General features: G+C 45.5%; 1 protein-coding gene across 4 annotated transcripts in view; it reads right to left on the bottom strand.

The window, feature by feature from the left end:
- The window catches only part of pacs2 (phosphofurin acidic cluster sorting protein 2), a 255,496-nt gene that overhangs the window by 78,977 nt on the left and 155,263 nt on the right, over positions 1–21,256 (bottom strand). For all 4 annotated transcript variants that reach the window (XM_067991238.1, XM_067991241.1, XM_067991239.1 and 1 more), the window contains exons 3-9: positions 10,348–10,437; positions 8,132–8,257; positions 7,470–7,632; positions 5,594–5,667; positions 2,766–2,846; positions 1,770–1,829; positions 71–228 (exon numbers count right to left, since the gene is read on the bottom strand). In XM_067991238.1, coding sequence (XP_067847339.1) covers positions 71–228; positions 1,770–1,829; positions 2,766–2,846; positions 5,594–5,667; positions 7,470–7,632; positions 8,132–8,257; positions 10,348–10,437 — 752 coding nt within the window. The remainder of the gene's footprint in view (positions 1–70; positions 229–1,769; positions 1,830–2,765; positions 2,847–5,593; positions 5,668–7,469; positions 7,633–8,131; positions 8,258–10,347; positions 10,438–21,256) is intronic.

Raw genomic sequence — 21,256 nt, 5'->3', positions numbered from 1 at the left:
CTAACTACTTATAATCCGCAGGTAGGGTAACAGGGTAAAGCATCAATGTGCGGCAAATGCCCTCCCGTACTTGAGCTTTGGTTTTGGAGTGCTGAGGACACTGTCGTCATCGTCCATGTCAGGGCCGCTGTCGCTAGGATTCTCCACATCCAAGCTGTCGTACAGCAGGTCCAGGTCCTCCTCCACCTCCTGCACGTTGTCCGTGGGGTCCTGCTCAGAGTCGAGGACCTACAACCAAGTCACACAAAGTTTTTATTAGTGCCTCCCTAGCAACCATTCACAATTTTCTCTCAACGCTATAATCCCTCAGCTTGATGATCACAAAAAAAATCATTTAAAGAAAGAATTTGACGTATTCAGTCACTCATAGTGGTCCTGATAATTCTGCATGTAAATTGTTTTTGTTTTTTTTTTTTACACGGGAATGCTGTGTATCGAATTAGTTAAGAGACAACATCTTTCAGTTTTCTATAACAAAGCTTTGACCCAACCCTAGTGAAGCAATGAAAAATGCAGATGCCAGAGCTCCTCCGATGGCCAAGCGCGTTTTTCCAGTGAGTAACCAATCTATACAGGCCTCGAAGGTTCCAACTTTGATCGCTAGTCTGTATTGAGTTGGCTGATCTCAGGCAGCATGGCAATATGGCATTATAACTGGCTTCAGCATCTTTACATAGAATTATATCGAATGTACAGCACAGAATCAGGCCATTCAGCCCAACTGGTCAATGCCAGTGTTTATGCTCCACATGAGCCTTTGGGTTAAGGAGATCAAAATCAACTAAAATTACGTAGAAATTATCCTTAATCCTTTACATTTAATCTTCTGGCTCCTGATCACAATGGAGCAACCCATGCTGGAGAAGCAAGTCTGGATATTGGGCAAGGACATGATTGGGTTCAGCTGTGGTAGGATACCTTGATGACAATCACGGTCAAGACTCACACAATGATAATTTGGGAGAGTCACCAGAAGATAACAGACGACCGTAGAATCATAACTTAGCGAGCAGTCAACAACTTCAGGAACGAAAGGAAGAAAACCAGAGGATAAAGTTCCATTCCTAGTCTACGTCGAGTCAGCTGATCTCAGCCAGGGTTGTGAAAATACCAGGCAAGTAGTTTTAGCACCCATGGGTTACAAAAAATGGAAGGAATCAATCAGGGCTCCAACTCTCGCACACTAACAAGTGACTTTTGCTGGAATGTGTGTTGTCATCAAATGAGGACAGGAATGGACTGGTCTTGCCTTTCCCCTCTCCCCCCATCAAATAATTTACCAACTTTCACTGTGGCAAGGCCCACTTGGTTGAGGTACGAGAGACCTATCACAATATCCCCACCTTCATCCCAACTGAGAGTACCTCGGTCAGTCCAGAAAAAGGACTGAACCTGGGACTTTCATAGTCTCTCCGACTCAGCATTATACCAGTCAAACCTTTAGGGAGTAAGGCAGGAGATATTTGTAGCTGTTTTGTTCTTTACAATGCATGTGGAGATTTCCCGTTCCACATCTCTTCTCTCAGCAAAGGGCTGTGTGGCTGATCACAGTGATTGGATTTCGGGACTGGAGAATCCAATCAGCTGTCCAAGCCAGGAAAATTCAGTGCAGTACCAGTAGGATGCGCAGCAGCCAATGAAGGAAGGAAAGAACTTTTTTAAACCATTTTTACAGTATTTAAATTTACAGAAGGATTGTTTAATATTTGAAGCACATCCCACAATCCTAGATCCCTTTAAAAATATTAACAAAGTGCCAATCTGCATACCTCATCTGAAACCTTGAACCTCCTCAGTAATGCAACTACTTTCTGCTTGAAGTTCTGTTGCTGGAAGGAAAAAAGTTAAACTATTAACTCTTTTAGGATCATGGTCAAGCATCTGCCCCACAATAAAGAAGGCATGAAGAGCAATGCACATTCAAAAGGCTTGTGTATGTTACTAACAGCAACCATCTAGTTTATGAAGACATGGTGAGCTGGATTAGCAGACTGGCCTTTCATCTCTAGGACCAGCTTTATAGTTAGCTGTTAGTCTGAAATGTTCTGCTTACTATTGGCTGTAAAATGTCACAATGTGTTTCAGCCAACCTCAAGATGGTCTCAATTGGCACAAGAGGCCCCAAATTTTTTTAGTCGTTCATGGGCTGTGGGCGTCGCTGGCAAGGCCAGCATTTATTGCCCATCCCTAACTGCCCTTGAGAAAGTGTAGATGAGCCGCCTTCTTGAACCGCTGCAGTCCATGTAGTGAAGGTTCCCCAAAGTGCTGTTAAGTAGGGAGTTCCAGGATTTTGACCCAGCAACGATGAAGGAACAATGTGGCACTAATTTCACTCAAAGCCCACAAGGATGGGAGTTATAAATCACGCTTTGGTGCAACGGTGTGATCTTGTGAGGATGGGGTTAAGACACATTGCTAGAGCACAGTAGAGAATGTTTCACCCTGTATGTAACATGCTATATCTACTTTGGTAGTGCTTTCTAGGGCAGTGAGGAGGAAGCTTCACCCCATGTCTCACTTAGCTGGTAGTGCTTGATAGGGAGCATGGAGAAAGATTCACCCCATGTCTAACTGAGTCCACCATGTGGATGGATTTGACTGAGCACTCAGTACATGGATGTGCACACACATATGGACACAGAAGCACACACAGACACGCCTGCACGTGCATACATATATCGACGCATGGATATGCTTGTGCGCACACTCATTTCATACACCTAAAAATGTCAGGAAGGAAATGTTACCAAATAAACTGCACTAACCCTTGTGATTGAGGTCGTTCTCACGATCGTCCTCCGTTGTTTTTTTGGCTTACCCATGTCATATTCATCATCATCCATATCCTGAAAAAAAGTGAAAACAAAATAGCTGCCTCATATCTTCCAAGACACAGCACACCAGGGATACTTCTTAGCAAGCACCAGCTCTCAACCCATTACAGCAGCATCAGTGTCAGCCCATCACCATTCCAGCTTGGATAAGGAAAGACAACACATTCAGGCTGTTCACACATGTAGATAGCATGCATTTAAAAAAATTGAGAGGTACACACACATTTATATATATATATATATATATATATATATATATAAAACAAACATGCAGTTCCCACATTTATATTTGCCCCATATGACCACATTTGGGTTTGATTACATTCATTTGTATTTCCTGATGAATTTTTGTGCTTATTACCAGGCTATGGGGAAAGAGCAGGGTGGAGGGACTAATTGGATAGCTCTTTCAAAGAACTAGCACAGGCACGATGGGCTGAATGGCCTCCTTCTGTGATTCTATGATTAAGGCGAGGGATGTCAGCATTGGGAACAGAATAAACTTCCTACTTTTGCACTTGGCGTTAGCCTCAAGTGCTCCCTGAACAGGTAGAGTGCAGCTGCATGCAGTGTAATGCTCTCTCCACTCTGCACCAGTGTGAACATTTCCCATTTTTTATAGGGGGATACTTTCCAGCCAGCTCTGTTCCTGTACGCATGCTTCACATACTGCTTCTAACTTCATCTGCGTGCATGTTTAAACCAGTTTACCTGGGTATTGGCTGTGTTAAGCGTTAATATGGAAGCAGCAGCGGTAAGAAAATATACCCTATGGTCTCTCTGAGTGTGACTGTCTATTTAGTGGTGACCTGTGTTGAATTAGGGGCAGTTTTATGCTGTGGATCAGTTCATACTGGGTTGAGGCTACCTTACACTCATTTCAGGCGTAACGCTTAAAACCCAGTAGGGACGAGACTTCTACCCTATCAGTCTGGGCTAGATTTGAACCTAGGGTTCAAGGGTTAAAAGGTAAGTATGCAAATTCAAGTCCCATCACTCCTTAGATCAGCAGGTCAAATCACCAAAGGACTCTGCTACCAAACCTTGTCAAACTATTTGTGTTCAACTGTGAAACTATCAGAAACCAGGCTGCAAACACTAGATACGAGCAAACTGCTAATAACACTCAAGTTCTGTGACGTCAAGATTCTCACCCCCTCTAAAATCCTTCCATGTCCTTGCCCACACTCCTCTGATTTCCTCGGGCTGTGTCCCCCCACATGCTTTTCCACTCCTCCAACACCATTTTACCCCTTCCCACCTCTCTCTGCTCTTTTCCGAGCTCTCTTCTGTCCTCTTGAGCCTCTCTCCCTAAATCCTTCAACCTCGTCACCTCCCTTCTTGCTTTCAAAAGCCTGTTACAAATGCTTCTCTTCAACTGGGCTTTCAACCCACCCATAATTTTCCCTCCCACTTGGCGCCCACTTTTTTTTCCTCCACCCTTGGAAGCTCTCAGAGGAGTCTTGCTGGCCCCGATGAACAGGACTGTAAGTTGCTTGCTGTTGTACATGGAGCAAAACGAACAAAATAAAAAAAGGTTGTAATTGGTGCTTCACCTGTCATTGGGATCTCGTCAAAGACTGACATTATTGTGAGAACATCCCATCAATATGTGGGAATATCCAATCGCTTGATACAAAGATGTCGCAACACTGGACAAGATGCCAATTCCAACACTGCCAACTAGAGTTACTACCCATCTGGTGCTGAACTGGACAGCACAGTCTGGTTGTTTCAAAACTGTAAAATGATCAGAAGATTTTATTTTAAATGGAAGGCCTCTTTTGCACTTACTCTGGTGTCTCATGAGACGGGGGACACTAGTAAAGATTTTTGATTCACTCATAGCAGAAAAGGAAGCATGAGGGGCTGGATTTTCCATGTCCGGCTCCTTCCCTGCCATTTCAGTAACTTGCCCCTACCCAGCTTCAGCCTGCCACCCCACTGCCATGCCCCTATACTATCATGCCCCTACCCTGCCATGTCTTTACCCAGTTCCTACTCCACCATGCCAGTTTCTTACCCTTACCCAGCATGCCCCTACCCAGCTCCTACCCTGCCATACCCCTACCCAGCTCCTACCCTCCCATACCCCTACCCAGCTCCTACCCTGCCATACCCCTACCCAGCTCCTACCCTGCCATACCCCTACCCAGCTCCTACCCTGCCATACCCCTACCACCCAGTTCCTACCCTGCCATACCTCTACCCAGATCCTACTCCACCATGCCAGTTTCTTACCCTTACCCAGCACGCCCCTACCCAGCTCCTACCCTGCCATACCCCTACCCAGCTCCTACCCTCCCATACCCCTACCCAGCTCCTACCCTGCCATACCCCTACCCAGCTCCTACCCTGCCATACCCCTACCCAGCTCCTACCCTGCCATACCCCTACCACCCAGTTCCTACCCTGCCATACCTCTACCCAGATCCTACTCCACCATGCCAGTTTCTTACCCTTACCCAGCACGCCCCTACCCAGCTCCTACCCTGCCATACCCCTACCCAGTTCTTACCCTGCCATACCCCTACCCAGTTTCTACCCCGCTCCAACCCAAATCCTACCCTGCCATACCCTTGCTCAGGATTGGACTTGAGAAAAGGTGGCAACCCTAGCCTTGCCTGATTGGGAAACAGCTCCTCACATTGGCCAAACAGTTTAGTGGCAACAACTCGTAACTAGGAGGAAAAACGTGAATTCTTCCTTTCTTTTGGACCCGAGGAGAAACATTTGGGATCATTTCCATTGTTACATACTTGTCCTTGGACTGCATCATCACTGGCTTCCTGCTCAGAAGAAAAACTTTCATACTCTTCCTCAGAGTAATTATCTGTGAAATAACAGAAAGATGACTTCAAACTGTAAACCTCTTGTGTTTCGTGCATACACAACAGAGCTCGCGATACGAGAAACAGGCAAGCCTAATAAATTAAGCTCTTCAGAGAATATCTGATCCACATACAAACAGGAATAAGGTAAAGATGATTACACTTGCAGTAAGAGTTTAAGCCAAGTAGAAATTGTGCATGGTAAAAATGATACAGATAGTCAGGGATTTACTAGGATTATATTAAATTCCAAGAGTGACGATCAGCCAAGTATGCAGGGAGATGGTTTAAAGGCTTTAACACCTCCACATTGCATTTCTAAAATGCCTCAGAAACCAACCCATTCTACTGTGGTGCTCCCTGGTGGTTTGGGTGGTAAATGCACCAAGCTGTCTAATTATACAGAGGAGGACGGTCCCAGGTAATTTAAGACATGACATGCAGTGAGTGTAACATACTTGGGCGGAATAGGTGACTTTGGACCTATGGTTCCCAAAGCTCTCCACCACTGGGGTTTTCCTCACCTCATGTCTGGGTCTGTTGTCGACTAACTGAGAGATTGACTGCTATGATTAGTCAACAACTCCATTATCGTTGTACCATGCGACTACCAGGATAGCAGGTGGTGAACTAGATGGACCTTGGTCTTTCATCATCTAGCAATTCCTATGATGTTTGGTTTGCGTTGAGTTAGCTGATCTCAGCCAGGGTGGCAGTGGGGGTGGTGCACTTTTACTCAGTGTTCCTGAGCTTTGGTGGGGAGGGGGGGAAAGAGAAAGGAAATCAGCCCCCGCCCCCTAGCCAGTGATGTTTGCTGGTAAGTAACTTGTACGGATGTTAGGTGAGTGCAGGAGCAGACTCGGGTGTGATCAGTTAGCCTGTTGATATCTACCGTCTAGTCTCACACATTAAGGAGGATCACTTGGGCTAGGTACTGGAGGGCAGCAGGAAATGTAACCCAGTGTTGGATCAGCACCTTAAGGAAAGAAGGGGAAAAAAATTAGGGTTAAAAAAGTAAAAAGGTCTTTTAATGGAAGGAAATAAACTAATCTAAAACTGAAAACCAAAACCAGAAACCTCCCAAAAAAAACCTATTAAACTGTCTCGATTAAATCCTTTCTGCACCGGTCTATATTCAGCTTAGATAGGTACTCATCAAGCAAGCCAGGCTTGGTGACAACTTCCAACGTCAATACTGTTCTGTGAGGCTGTGTGACAGCATCAGTACCTGCTGTGTATGGCACGTAACCTAGTCAACACCACCCAAATGGCTAAGAAATCTGTGAAATTCTACAGAAGAATTCACATCAAGAGTCTCTACGTATTCCAGCACTGAACTAGCAAATAAAGAGCAGGGCACTTGGATTCTGTGCAGTGGCGAGTGTGTGAAACTGAATTGAGAGAAAATGGCCAGCAGTACAATTACAGACGTTGCCCTTCGAAACGCAAGCCATGTCTGGAGAGCGTTTTGAGCTGTGTAACATCGGGGAGAAGCACTGGTTGTCCCAGGCCGATCACTGATGGTAGTGAGTGGTGTGTATAATTTAAGATGATGGACTTAAGGGTCCCCCACAAGAATCCCGTAGCACAACACTGAAGAGGTGGTGTGTGATTTTCCTTATATGCATTGGTGCCAAAAGACTAAATAAACCCAGTGTACCCGTCTAACTAAGACAGCATTCATTGTTTGCACACCTGGATATAAGGCTCAACTGAATATCAGTACGGATTACACGAGTAAAGGTGATTTTTTTTTAAACAACAAAAACACGCTCTTACAAAATAACTCGTGATGCAATCCCACCTGTCGATTTTATTTTCTGACTAGGCTGCATTGCACTGTCCTCGTGGTCAATTGGCTGGCTCGACAGTGCAAAGATCCAGATTTCAGCCACTTTAACTGCCGCCTGCTTGAGGTTACTAAGCAGAGTGAGGACCTGGCCACCTTCTGTTGGGTGCTGCATCACCTGTGTTACAAAAAGGGAACAAAACAAAGCACACTTAGTCCTTATAAATGTATGGTTGTCTCTACTTTCTGTTTTAGTGATGTCGGTTGAGGGATAAATATTGGCCAGGACACTGGGAAGAACTCCCCCGCTCTTCTTTCACTAGTGTTATGGGATCTTTTACGTCCACATTTAACTACTCACACTTAGTATCACAAGGACAAAAACCATGGAAATTATCACCACTCCATTGTGTTAGCAGACAGAGCAGGGGTAATTTAGACTTTGTACGATAGTGTAAAACTGACGACAGTGAGTCGGCAGCCTGTTTTACACCTCTCCTGATTTTTATTTCCATTGAAGTGAGGCAATGGAAATAAAAATCAGGAAAGATGTAAAAGGGGCTGCCAATTCGCGATCGCTCATTTTACACGATTGCAGAAAGTCTAAATTACCCTCAGTATCACAGGCCAGCACGGTAACAAAAGCTGCCCCAGTTGGATTCTTTTTCCCCACTCACCTCAGCCATATTGATGGAGCCGACCGCCAGAGTCTTGTATCCCAGGATGGTCCGGTTCTTGTATCGCTTTCGTCTCTGAAGCATGATTTGCAGCTTGTTGCCTTCTCTTTTGAGGAAATGAGGGTACTGTTTAAAACAAAAACAGCCATACATTACAGAGCAGCATTGACCGGCATCGGCATTCTGATCGGAAATTCCCGCTGAAGTTAATTGTGCAGGAGTACACGCAGAAAGGGAACATGATGGCTGGTAGCTCATTTCATTCCAATTGCTCTCCGCACAGGTCCTAACAAGTTGCCCCCTTTTGTTTCATTTCTTTTGCAGGTAAACACAAGGGTGCAATGGAGGCAACTGCAACAAGGACAGATTTCTCATGAAGCTGACAGGGACAACACTGCCCGTGAGAGCACTCCGTGGGGAGGGGCACACGAGGTTGGAAGAGCTGCGCGGGGAAAGGCTCCGCGGGGAGGGGCGCACGAGGGGGAGAGCTCCACAAGGAGGGGACAAATGAGGGGGGGGGGGGGGGGGGGGGGGAAGAGCTACACAGGGAGGGGCACTTGAGATGGAGAGCTCCATAGGGGAGGGAGACGCATGCCCAGGAGAGCACAACTTTTAACAGTATTTATTGTTTGATGAACCAATCTGATTTTTCATCGGTTTTCTTTATCTCATAAATAAAACATGAATGGACGCTGGTCCAGTTGGTCTGTCGTGAGAGAGAGGCACTGTAATCATGGTCAGTTGGGAGTTTAAAACAAAAAGATTAAAAGTTTTCCACAATTTTTTTGTATAATTGAATGAAGAGGAGAACTGGCGACAGGTATAAAGCAGAAATTATGTTCATTGTATATGCTTATTCTTTACAATGTTTGGGGCTTATTGGAGAGCTAAAGAAAGCAGAGACCTGGAGTGCAAATACATAATTCTATGACAGTGCTACTGCTGATAGATAAAGTTATATAAAAGTCCAATAGCATTTTGGGTTTTATAAACAGGGGCACAGAGTACCACAGCAAAGAGGTCATAATAACTCTGAACAAGGCCAGCATTTATTGCCCATCCCTAATTGCCCTTGAGAAGGTGGTGGTGAGCCACCCTCTTGAACCACTGCAGTCCGTGTGGTGAAGGTTCTGCCACAGTGCTGTTAGGTAGGGAGTTCCAGGATTTTGACCCAATGACGATGAAGGAACGGCAATATATTTCCAAGCTGGGATGGTGTGTGACTTGGAGCGGAACATGCAGGTGGTGGTGTTCTCATGCATCTGCTGCCCTTATTCCTGATGGTATAAGTTACCTTTTCACATGGGTTACACAGTAAGGTAAGGCTATACTTAGCTTATCAACCCAGAAAGGCCTTGCCTCTTCCTGTATGGGAATATCTGTCATGTATTATGTAATATAATAGGAAAAAAGGTGAATATATGTTCACTTCCACGTTTGTGCAGCATGCCTTAAATTTATGGAAGCAATGGTTTTTCCAAAATAATAATATAAACTGATACTATGTCTGTGTATAAATAGGCATAGAGTACAAAAGTAAGGAAGTTATGGTCAATCATTATAAATCACTGGTTGGGCCTCAGCTGGAGTATTGTTTCCAATTCTGGGCATCACACATCACGGCCTTGGAAAGGGTTCAGAGGAGATTTACTGGAATGGTACCAGGTCTGAGGGGATTCAGTTATGTGAAGAGACTGGAGAAGCTGAGGCTGTTGTTCTTAGAGCAGAGAAGGTGAAGGGGAGATTTGATAGAGGTGTTCAATATTATGAGGGGTTTGATAAATTAGATAGGGAGAAACTGTTTCCACTGGCAGGAGGGTCAGATTTAAGGTAATTGGCAAAAGAACGAGAGGGGAGAGGAGAAATATTTTTACACAGTGAGTTATGATGATCTAGAATTCACTGTCTGAAAGGATGGTGGAAGCAGATCCAATAGTAACTTTCAAAAGGGAATTGGATAAATACTTGAAAAGGAGAAATTTGCAGGGCTACGGGGAAAGAGCAGGGGAGTGGGACTAATTGGATAGCTCGTTCAAAGAGCCAGCACAGGCACGATGGGCCGAATTGCCGCCTTCTGTGCTGTATGATGCGCAAACTCCTTGATCAGTAGGAGAAGTGGTTTGTTGTAGGACGTAACATTTTAAAGTTGAATTGTTTCAGAAATCTTCCAATAAAATGCTCCACAAAAAAGAGGTCAAAAGCAACGAATTAGTTACCTGAAGTGAAAAAGTTAGTGCGAGGTCAGTCTCCACCAGACCACTAGGCGGCAGTATAATCTCATGAGATCGCAAGATTCTTTTTGAGCCCTGTGTGAAAGATATTAGATATTAAAATGCTTTCAAAAGGCGTAGAATACTGGCAAGTTACTAAAGAAACCAAATGATAATGTATTTTTCAATAAAGCTTCCCCCTCATATATACTTTTATGCTCCTCCCTAACTCACTTTTTTTGATTTGAATCTTTTTGCCAATCCAAATCCATAGGGCAGCAAAGCCACATTTGTTTAATTTAAAGTTGGTGTACTTGGTCAGTAAATCTTTAACGTGTGGCTAGGCTGTCCTAGAGGAAAGATGAGAACAAAGCCAATGTTGAGACGGCCACTAGAACGTGCAGGAGAGCAACCTGTGCAGATCTCACCACCACTCCATCGTCCATGCTACAAGGATAGGAGCGCAGCCGGAGGGAGAGGGGACCGGGAGCGAGCGCAGCCGGAGGGAGAGGGGACCGGGAGCGAGCGCAGCCGGAGGGAGAGGGGACCGGGAGCGAGCGCAGCCGGAGGGAGAGGGGACCGGGAGCGAGCGCAGCCGGAGGGAGAGGGGACCGGGAGCGAGCGCAGCCGGAGGGAGAGGGGACCGGGAGCGAGCGCAGCCGGAGGGAGAGGGGACCGGGAGCGAGCGCAGCCGGAGGGAGAGGGGACCGGGAGCGAGCGCAGCCGGAGGGAGAGGGGACCGGGAGCGAGCGCAGCCGGAGGGAGAGGGGACCGGGAGCGAGCGCAGCCGGAGGGAGAGGGGACCGGGAGCGAGCGCAGCCGGAGGGAGAGGGGACCGGGAGCGAGCGCAGCCGGATGGAGTCTACACTGGAGCAAGAGGCACCAGCAGGAGTACAGGCGGTTTGAATGACATTAAGCCATAAGAATGAACCTCACATCAGTCAGAAGGTTTAGAAACTTGAACACACTGCCAGTTTCTTGTTGCAGAAATAACTTTCATGTATGTAGTAACTGAGAATGATACTGTTTAAAATCTCGTGTATAATGATACGCCACATGTTACTGGGTATAACATTCCTGTATATTGTAATACACTGCGTTGCTGGGTAAAACAGTCCTGTATATAATAATACATTATGTCACTTTGTATTAGGCCCCTGTACATAGGAAATAGAGCATGTTACCACCCTATGTTTATACACTGCACATTGTTTATCAGTGAAGTAATACATTGCACATTACTACATATAATAAACTTGTATATAGTAATACATGTCTTACTGGGTGTAACTCTTGTGTATAATATAAGCAAACTGCTAACTTTAACTAGTTCAGACTGCAATTATCTTGCATACTATCCTTTCACAAACAGTAGATAAAAAGAAGTCAGAAAATTAGCAATTTTGCCAGAGCATGTTATATTTTTTGTGCAGCATTTTGAATAGCGGAAGCGTGAATGATCATTAGCTACTCCTTCGTAGCTGTCAATATTCATTGGTAAACTATAAAACAGCTTGGGTTCAATATGCCGTGCCATTCTATATCTCCGAGATTCTTCTTTCTACTAACACTATGCCTCTGAAGTCCACTATATATCCTGTGCCCATTCCTTAATGGGTATTTTCTGATTCAGCACTCTGAGGGCAAGCCAGGAGCGTATATTTAAAAAACTCCGGAATTGCATAATTTGATTTTCCAACCACTGATTTTAATGGTCGGAAATCATAAGAACATAAGAAATAGGAGCAGGAGTAGGCCATACAGCCCCTCGAGCTTGCTCTGCCATTCAATAAGATCATGGCCGATCTTCAACCTCAATTCCACTTCCCTGCCTGATTCCCATATCCCTTGATTCCCCTCGAGTCCAAATATTTATCGATTTCACCCTTGAATATACTCAACGACTCAGCAGCCACAGCACTCTGGGGTAGAGAATTCCAAAGATTCACAACCCTGAGTGACGAAATGCCTCCTCATCTCAGTCTTAAATGGCTGACCCCTTATCCGGCGACCATGCCCTCTATCGCTAGACTCTCCAGCCATGAGAAACAACCTCTCAGCATCTACCCGGTCAAGCCCCCTCAGAATCTTATATGTTTCAATGAGATCCCCTCTCATTCTTCTAAACTCCAGAGAGTATAGGTCCATTCTACTCAACCTCTCCTCATAAGACAACCCTCTCATCCCAGGAATTAATCTAGTGAAGCTTCGCTGCACCACCTCTATGGCAAGTATATCTTTCCTTAGGTAAGGAGACCAAAACTGTACACGGTACTCCAGGGGAGGTCTCACCAAAGCCCTGTACAATTGTAGTAAGACTTCCTTACTTTTGTACTCCAACCCCCTTGCAATAAAGGCCATTAGTCTTATTAATTGCTTGCTGTCACTGCATGCTAACTTTTTGTGTTTCTTATATGAGGGCACCCAAATCTCTCAACACCAACATTTAATAGTTTCTCACCATTTAAAAAGATATTCTGTTTTTCTATTCTTCCTACCAAAGCGAATAACCTCACCTTTCCCCACATTATACTCCATCTGCCATCTTCTTGCCCACTCACTTTAACCTGTCTATATCCCTTTGCTGACTGTGTCCTCCTCACAGCTTACTTTCCCACTTAGCTTTGTATCGTCAGCAAACTTGGATACATTACATTCGGTCCCTTTATCCAAGTCATTAATATAGATTGTAAATAGCTGAGGCCCAAGTACCAATCCTTGAGGTACCCCACTAGTTACAGCCTGCCAACCTGAAAATGACCCGTTTATCCCTACTCTCTGTTTTTTGACCGTTAACCAATCCTCTATCCATGCTAATATATTACCCCCAACCCCATGAGCCTTTATCTCGCGTAACAACCTTTTACATGACACCTTATCGAATGCCTTTTGAAAATCCAAATATTCTACATCCGCTGCCAGTTACAGCCTCAAAAAAATTCTAATAAATTTGTCAAACACGATTTCCCTTTCATAAAACCATGTTGACACTACTTAGTCATATTATGATGATGTGGAGATGCCGGTGATGGACTGGGGTTGACAATTGTAAACAATTTTACAACACCAAGTTATAGTCCAGCAATTTTATTTTAAATTCACAAGCTTTCGGAGGCTACCTCCTTCCTCAGGTGAACGATGTGGAAATGAAGTCCTCGAAATGAAGTCGCATTTATAATTCACAGAACAATGCTGGTGATAACAGACAGTTTTTTCAACTGCCTGTTGCCAAGGCAATCAGTGTGCAGACAGACAGGTGTTACCTGCCAGGTCTCAGAATATACAAATCACCAAAAAAAACAACAAACAAAAAAAAACAGAGATAGAGAGGTAGAAACATAGAAAAGACAGCAACTGACCCGTTATATTAAAAACAGATAACATTTGTTCGCTGGTGGGGTAACGTGTAGCGTGACATGAACCCAAGATCCCGGTTGAGGCCGTCCTCATGGGTGCGGAACTTGGCTATCAATTTCTGCTCGATGATTTTGCGTTGTCGTGTGTCTCGAAGGCCGCCTTGGAGTACGCTTACCCGAAGGTCGGTGGCTGAATGTCCTTGACTGCTGAAGTGTTCCCCGACTGGGAGGGAACCCTCCTGTTTGGCGATTGTTGCGCGGTGTCCGTTCATCCGTTGTCGCAGTGTCTGCATGGTCTCGCCAATGTACCATGCTCCGGGGCATCCTTTCCTGCAACGTATGAGGTAGACAACGTTGGCCGAGTCACAGGAGTATGAACCATGAACCTGGTGGGTGGTGTCCTCTCGTGTGATGGTGGTATCTGTGTCGATGATCTGGCATGTCTTGCAGAGGTTACCGTGGCAGGGTTGTGTGGTGTCGTGGACGCTGTTCTCTTGAAAGCTGGGTAATTTGCTGCGAACGATGGTCTGTTTGAGGTTGGGTGGCTGTTTAAAGGCGAGTAGTGGAGGTGTGGGGATGGCCATAGCGAGGTGTTCGTCGTCATTGATGACATGTTGAAGGCTGCGGAGAACATGGCGTAGTTTCTCCGCTCCGGGGAAGTACTGGACGACAAAGGGTACTCTGTTGGTTGCGTCCCGTGTTAGTCTCCTGAGGAGGTCTATGCGATTTTTTGCTGTGGCCCGTCGGAACTGTCGATCGATGAGTCGAGCGTCATATCCCGTTCTTACTAGGGCGTCTTTCAGCGTCTGTAGGTGTCCATCGCGTTCCTCCTCGTCTGAGCAGACCCTGTGTATTCGCAGGGCCTGTCCATAGGGGATGGCCTCTTTGACGTGGTTAGGGTGGAAGCTGGAAAAGTGGAGCATCGTGAGGTTGTCCGTGGGCTTGCGGTAGAGTGAGGTGCTGAGGTGCCCGTCTTTGATGGAGATTCGTGTGTCCAAGAAAGAAACTGATTCTGAGGAGTAGTCCATGGTGAGCTTGATGGTGGGATGGAACTTGTTGATGTTATCGAGTAGTCTCTTCAGTGATTCCTCGCCGTGGGTCCATAGAAAGAAAATGTCGTCGATGTATCTGGTGTATAGTGTTGGTTGGAGGTCTTGTGCAGTGAAGAAGTCCTGCTCGAACTTGTGCATGAAAATGTTGGCGTATTGGGGTGCGAATTTGGTCCCCATGGCTGTTCCGTGTGTTTGGGTAAAGAACTGGTTATCGAAGGTGAAGACATTGTGATCCAGGATGAAGCGGATGAGTTGTAGGATGGCTTCCGGAGATTGGCTGTTGTTGGTGTTGAGTATTGATGCTGTCGCAGCGATGCCGTCATCGTGGGGGATACTGGTGTAGAGTGCCGAGACGTCCATCGTGGTGAGAAGTGTTCCTGGTTCAACTGGTCCGTGGGTACTGAGTTTTTGTAGGAAGTCTGTAGTGTCGCGACAGAAGCTGGGGGTTCCCTGTACGATGGGTTTCAGGATGCCCTCGATGTATCCAGAGAGGTTCTCACACAGGGTTCCGTTGCCTGATACGATAGGACGTCCAGGTGTGTTGGCTTTGTGTATCTTTGGGAGGCAGTAGAAGTCTCCCACGCGGGGATTACGTGGGATGAGAGTGCGTAGGATGCTTTGAAGGTCTGGATCGAAGGTCTTGATCAGTTTGTTGAGCTGGTGGGTGTGTTCTTTGGTCGGGTCTGCGGGTAACCGTCTGTAGTGTTCCTGGTTGTCCAGTTGTCGGTATGCTTCTTTGCAATAGTCCGTTCTGTTCTGTATGACTATGGCTCCTCCTTTGTCCGCTGGTTTGATGACGATGTTGCGGTTGGTCTTGAGAGCGTATCATATTATGATGTTTTACTTGCCCTGTTACTACTTCCTTAATAATGGATTCCAGCATTTTCCCGACAACTGATGTCTGGCTAACTGGCCTGTTTTCGCTCTCCCTCCTTTCTTGAATAGTGGGGTTACATTTGCTACCTTCTAATCTGCTAGGACGGTTCTAGAATCTAGGGAATTTTGGAAGATCATAAGCAATGCATCCTCTATCTCTGCAGTCACCTCTTTTAGAACCCTCAGATGTAGGCCATCAGATTCAGGGGATTTATCGGCTTTTAGTCCCATTAGTTTCTCAAGTACTTTTTCTCTACTGATATCACGGGCTTGCGGTGTGGAATTTCCTGATACACACTCTGGATGTGCACCAGGAGTGCTGAAGTGAAACATCCCAACTCTTGTCTCCTATTAGTTTCTCTGCATGTCTCTGCCTAAACCCATTTATTACCTGCACTCCAATGGCACATGGTGGAGAGTACGTGGCTCGATTCTGGATCAGCAGCAATAACTGGTTGAGCAGTTAGCAACACAGGCTGATGCAAGTGGGGGAAGTGGCTCAAATATTTGAAAAGGCAGGGAAAGTGAAGAGAGCCATGCAGATACAAAAAAAAATCTTGTTGCTGGCAGCTGTTGTTGGGGTTTAGCAGGTCTACACTATACAACTATATTCACAGTAGACCCACTGGTAAATAAATAAATCTGTGCACCTCATCCACTTATGCCACTTGTTATATAATCATTAGATATAGATTAGAGCACAGCCATGTACACTAATATGACATGGTAAGCATAATATACAAATAAAAGGCTCATGTGTTACTTAGACATAATGCAGAGACTCCCTTTCACTGCTATTGATCTTGGTTCATCTCCCACTCTGTATACCTCTCATACACTTTTGTCATTTTCAAGTTCACAGATCCCTGAAGGCGGCGGAACAGGTAGATAAGGTGGTAAAGAAGGCATATGGGATACTTGCCTTTATTAGCCGAGGCATAGAATATAAGAGCAAGGAGGTTATGATGGAGCTGTATAAAACACTGGTTAGGCCACAGCTGGAGTACTGTGTGCAGTTCTGGTCGCCACACTACAGGAAGGATGTGATCGCTTTGGAGAGGGTGCAGAGGAGATTCACCAGGATGTTACCAGGGCTGGAGCGCTTCAGCTATGAAGAGAGACTGGGAAGATTGGGTTTGTTTTCCTTGGAGCAGAGGAGGCTGAGGGGGGACATGATTGAAGTGTACAAAATTATGAGGGGCAGATAGGATGGATACTAAGGAGCTTTTTCCCTTCGTTGAGGGTTCTATAACAAGGGGACATAGATTCAAGGTAAAAGGCGGGAGGTTTAGAGGGGATTTGAGAAAGAACTTTTTCACCCAGAGGGTGGTTGGAGTCTGGAACTCACTGCCTGAAAGGGTTGTGGAGGCAGGAACCCTCACAACATTCAAGAAGCATTTGGATGAGCACTTGAAATGCCATAGCATACAAGGCTATGGACCAAATGCTGGAATATGGGATTAGAGTAGACAGGGCTGATGGCCGGCGTGGACACGATGGGCCGAAGGGCCTCTATCCGTGCTGTATGACTCTATGACTCTCGATGACTCTATCTCACTGTTTATTTGACCAGGACTGATTCCTAGTTTCTGTAAATCTATCTTGCTGTGTGTCCTTTTTCTCTTCCGTGTAGATCTCTCACTGCTCTCTGCACGCCTCACACATATTGCATTGCCAATCTACTCCAGCTGTATCTTTTACCTTTTTGCAAGGCAATGCTTGCGGCAAGATGGCAGCCAAGGCAAGGCCATCCCAGGAGCCTCCGTAACATTTAGCTAAAAGAGCGGGTGGATGGGCTGGAAGGAGACTGGTGCCTGTCATGCTGCTTTTTTTTGGTCTTCTTGCTTTCACTGTAATTGGAGAACTGCTTTTTAAAATTCTGTTGTCAATTTTTGGTTCGTGTGAGCTTTGTTTTTTATCCCCCTCAGGGATTTTCGTATCATCATGAAATCTGCACAGGAATTGCTAGACGAGAAAAAGACCAAGGTCCGTCCAGTTCGCCTTCTCCCATCCTGGTAGTCACATGATACAACGATAATGGAGTTATTGACTAATTATAGCAATCAATCTCTATCAATTCGTCTACAACAGACCCAGACATGAGGCAAAGAAAACCCCAAGTGGTGGAGCACTTTGTATCCCAAAATGTTATTTTCTGTGGGGGCCGCAGGGTCACAATTTATGTCAAACCAGAGGTGAAGAACAAACATTATAGTGGGTTCAGAGGCTGAGGCAGGGCCTTGCAAAAGGGAATAAGTGGCAAAGAGGATCCTGGGATGAGGCAGAAAGGAAGCTGAGAATTGCATTCAGAGGTAAAATGGGAGAAGGATGAAAGTGGGCAAGGAGGGGTGGGGAGAGAGGAGGAAAGCGAGGGGATAGAAAAGATAGGGAGGAACAGAAATTGAAGATAATAGAAAGTGAAGCAAAGGGAATTCCAACATGGTTGCCATGCACATTTTTGTACAATTGAATATTGAAATTGAATTAGTTCTGTGATTACCATGTGAGAAGATAATATCACACGGTCAGGATGGAGCAATGCATGACTTTTTTAGTTTTGTGCAATGATACATCTCTACATTTTTACAGATACAAAACTTTTACTAAGATAGATACATAGATGAAACTATTGGTTGTTGAAAATGCCATAATTTTGACATAACTTTTATAATCAACCCGTGACTGTCATTCATGATTTCACGAAACAGAATCAGTTCCACCCCCCTCCCCACTTTTCAAACACCCCATACATATTCCGACAAACAATCTCATCAGGGCTTATCGCCATAAACCACAATGGCTTCTGGATAATAGTAATAATTTACCTCTGCATTTTACTGTTTCCAAGAAATAGAAATCTCAGATGAGTTTTAACATTAATGATGAAATATAAAGTCAGCAGGTAGAAGAATATCGCTGGGCACAGACAGCAGTATTCCTTGGCAGTGTTTCCAGAGAGGTGAAACCCTTCAAAAAAAAATTGTTCTCCGAAGTGGACAACCGTGGCAAGGTGACATTTATTTCCCATCCCTAGCTGCCTCTGAAAGTGATGCTAGACTGCTTAATTTTTATTTTTACAACTAAGAAGCTTGCTTGGCCACTTCAGAGGGCATCAAGAGTCAACCATGTACCATGGGACTGGAGCCGCGTGCAAAAGAATGAACTTGCATTTATATAGCGCCTTTCATGACCTCAGGATATCCCAAAGCACTTTTGAAATGTAGTCACTGTTGTTACGTAGGAAACGCGGTTGCCAAATTGGGCAAAGCGAGGTCCCACAAACAGCAATGAAATAATGACCAGATAATCTTTTTAATGATGTGGTTGAGGGATAAATGTTGGCCAAGACACCGGGGAGAACTCCCCTGCTCTTCTTCCAATAGTGCAATGGGATCTTTTATGTCCACCTGATCAGGCACAGCATCTGTTTAATGTTTTATTCGAAAGATAGCACCTCTGACAGCACAGCACTCCCTCAGTACTGAACTGAAGTGCCAGCCTCAATTACGTGCTCAAGTCTCTGTAGTGGGGCTTTTACCAATAATCTTCTGACTCAAGGCGCAAACGCTACCACTGAGCCAAGGATGGACTTGCTTGTGTGTTTTTTTTTACACTTCTCAGTCAGTTGAATTAATATGTTAATGCGTGTGACGTTACACACCTTCAGCGAGTCTTGGTCTGGTACGTACTCAAATGCTCTCAGTGCGAGCTATGAAAACAGCACAAATCCCTGACAAATCAGAGTCGTAAATTAGATAGTCATGTTTCAAAAGAAGCATGTTTATCCTTAGGGGATTAGATAGGTGGAGTCCATATGGTAGCTTATATGTGGTCTGTGGAAGAATCAAGCTTGAAGAGCTGAACAGCTTTTTCTCACTCCACGTTTTCTTGTGTTCGCGATTAAGCATCTGTTACTATCCGGTCAATAAAGTACATGGCTACAGCCCAGAGTGATTCTTTCCCTGGCTCGCCCCACCTCTGATTAAGTGCCAACTCCACTTGGTATGTCAACGTGCGGAGCACTGCGAGCGAGAAGGTGCGTTCGACTACTCCCTCGTGCAGCGCGCTTCCCTCCTGGAAACGAAGATGAGCCAAACAGACTCCTTAAAGCACAGCACTTACAAAGCGCATCGTATAGAGTTCCGACTTATTCAGAAGAGTAAGAGCTATAAATCAACCGAACGTTACAACTAAACCACTGTCGGCGTATACTGCAGAGCTAGCTGCAGTAAAGAACGACTCTTGTCAAACGGACCATCCACCTCTGTAGTCGGATGCATTTAGAATACAATCACCCCAGTTCCCTCAGTACCCTTGACTTCTGAGCAGGTTAATGGCCTACTTGGAGTGCAGAAACAGTTCTGCAATATCGTGCTAGCTTCCCTGTGCTGTGGAATCTTTTTCTGGCTGCTGTACCTTCACAAACGGGTGGGGAAGGAATGAAGAGTAACGACCTTCCTTCCATCATAAGCTCAGGAGTGGAACTGTTTGCTGACTATTCCACAGCATTCAGCTCCATTCACGACTACTCTGATAATGACGCAGCCCATGACAGCCTACAGCAGGACCTAGACATGTCCAGCCTTGGGCTGACGAATGGCTGGTAACATTCTTGCTACTTAAGTGTCAGGCAATAACCATCTTCAACAGAAAAAGGCCCAACCACCTCCTCCTGGCATTCAATGGCACCACCATCACCCAGTCCCCATCATCAACATTCTGGGAGTCACTGCCGACTAGTAGCTTAATTAGACCAGCTATATCAACAACATGAATACAAGAGCAGGGCACAGATTGGGGAGTGAGCAATGAGTGGCTCACCTCCTGACATGTCAAAGCCTCTCCACCATATATAGTGTCAGCAGTTTGATGGAATAGTCACCACTCATCTGGATGGGTGCAACTGCATAACATTCAAGAAGCTTGACACCAATGAGAACAGAGCAATTCTCGATTAGTGCCCCTGCCAGTGGACTCAATATCCACCCCCACCACCACTGGCGCATTGTGGCTGCAGTATGTACGATCTACAGGATACACTGCTTACTTCAACAGCACCTTCCACTGCAAGCTCTACCACTGAGAAGGACAAGAGTAGTTAGATCTTGGGAAAACCCTCACTTCCAGGTCACACACCATCCTAACTTGGGCATCTATTTATCCCTGTTTCTTCTTCATCAGTGTTAAAATCCTGGAAGTCCCTACTTAACACAATCATGGGCGACCAAGAACAGCAACAGTTCAAGAAGGCGGCCCACCATCACCATTTCAGGGCAACTACGGATGGGCAATAAATGCAGCCTTGCCAGCATTTCCCACATCCCAATAACAAATAATTAAAAAAATGAAACCCAACTGGTCCAATCTGCCCTCCGTGAGCTCCAATTAGATGGCTTTCAGCAACTCCAATGGCAGCACTGCAACCTTCTTTACTTCACATGCCCACCATCAAAGTTGGGTCTGTCAGCAGCAGCAGCACAGTTATAAATTAAAAGGGCGCTGACCCCCTGTGATCTGATACTCAAGAGTCCCATTATCCCACATTTGCAATCCTAAAAAATAATGCAATACGTCACGAATACAGCCTACAGAAGGAGTGTTGGCTAGGATCCCGAAAGGTGGACACAGCCA

This window comes from Heptranchias perlo, chromosome 10 (assembly GCF_035084215.1).
Source record: "Heptranchias perlo isolate sHepPer1 chromosome 10, sHepPer1.hap1, whole genome shotgun sequence".
Classification (NCBI taxonomy): domain Eukaryota; kingdom Metazoa; phylum Chordata; class Chondrichthyes; order Hexanchiformes; family Hexanchidae; genus Heptranchias; species Heptranchias perlo.
The sequence above is the reverse complement of the archived record's forward strand: the minus strand, read 5'-3'. Positions and strand labels throughout refer to the sequence as shown.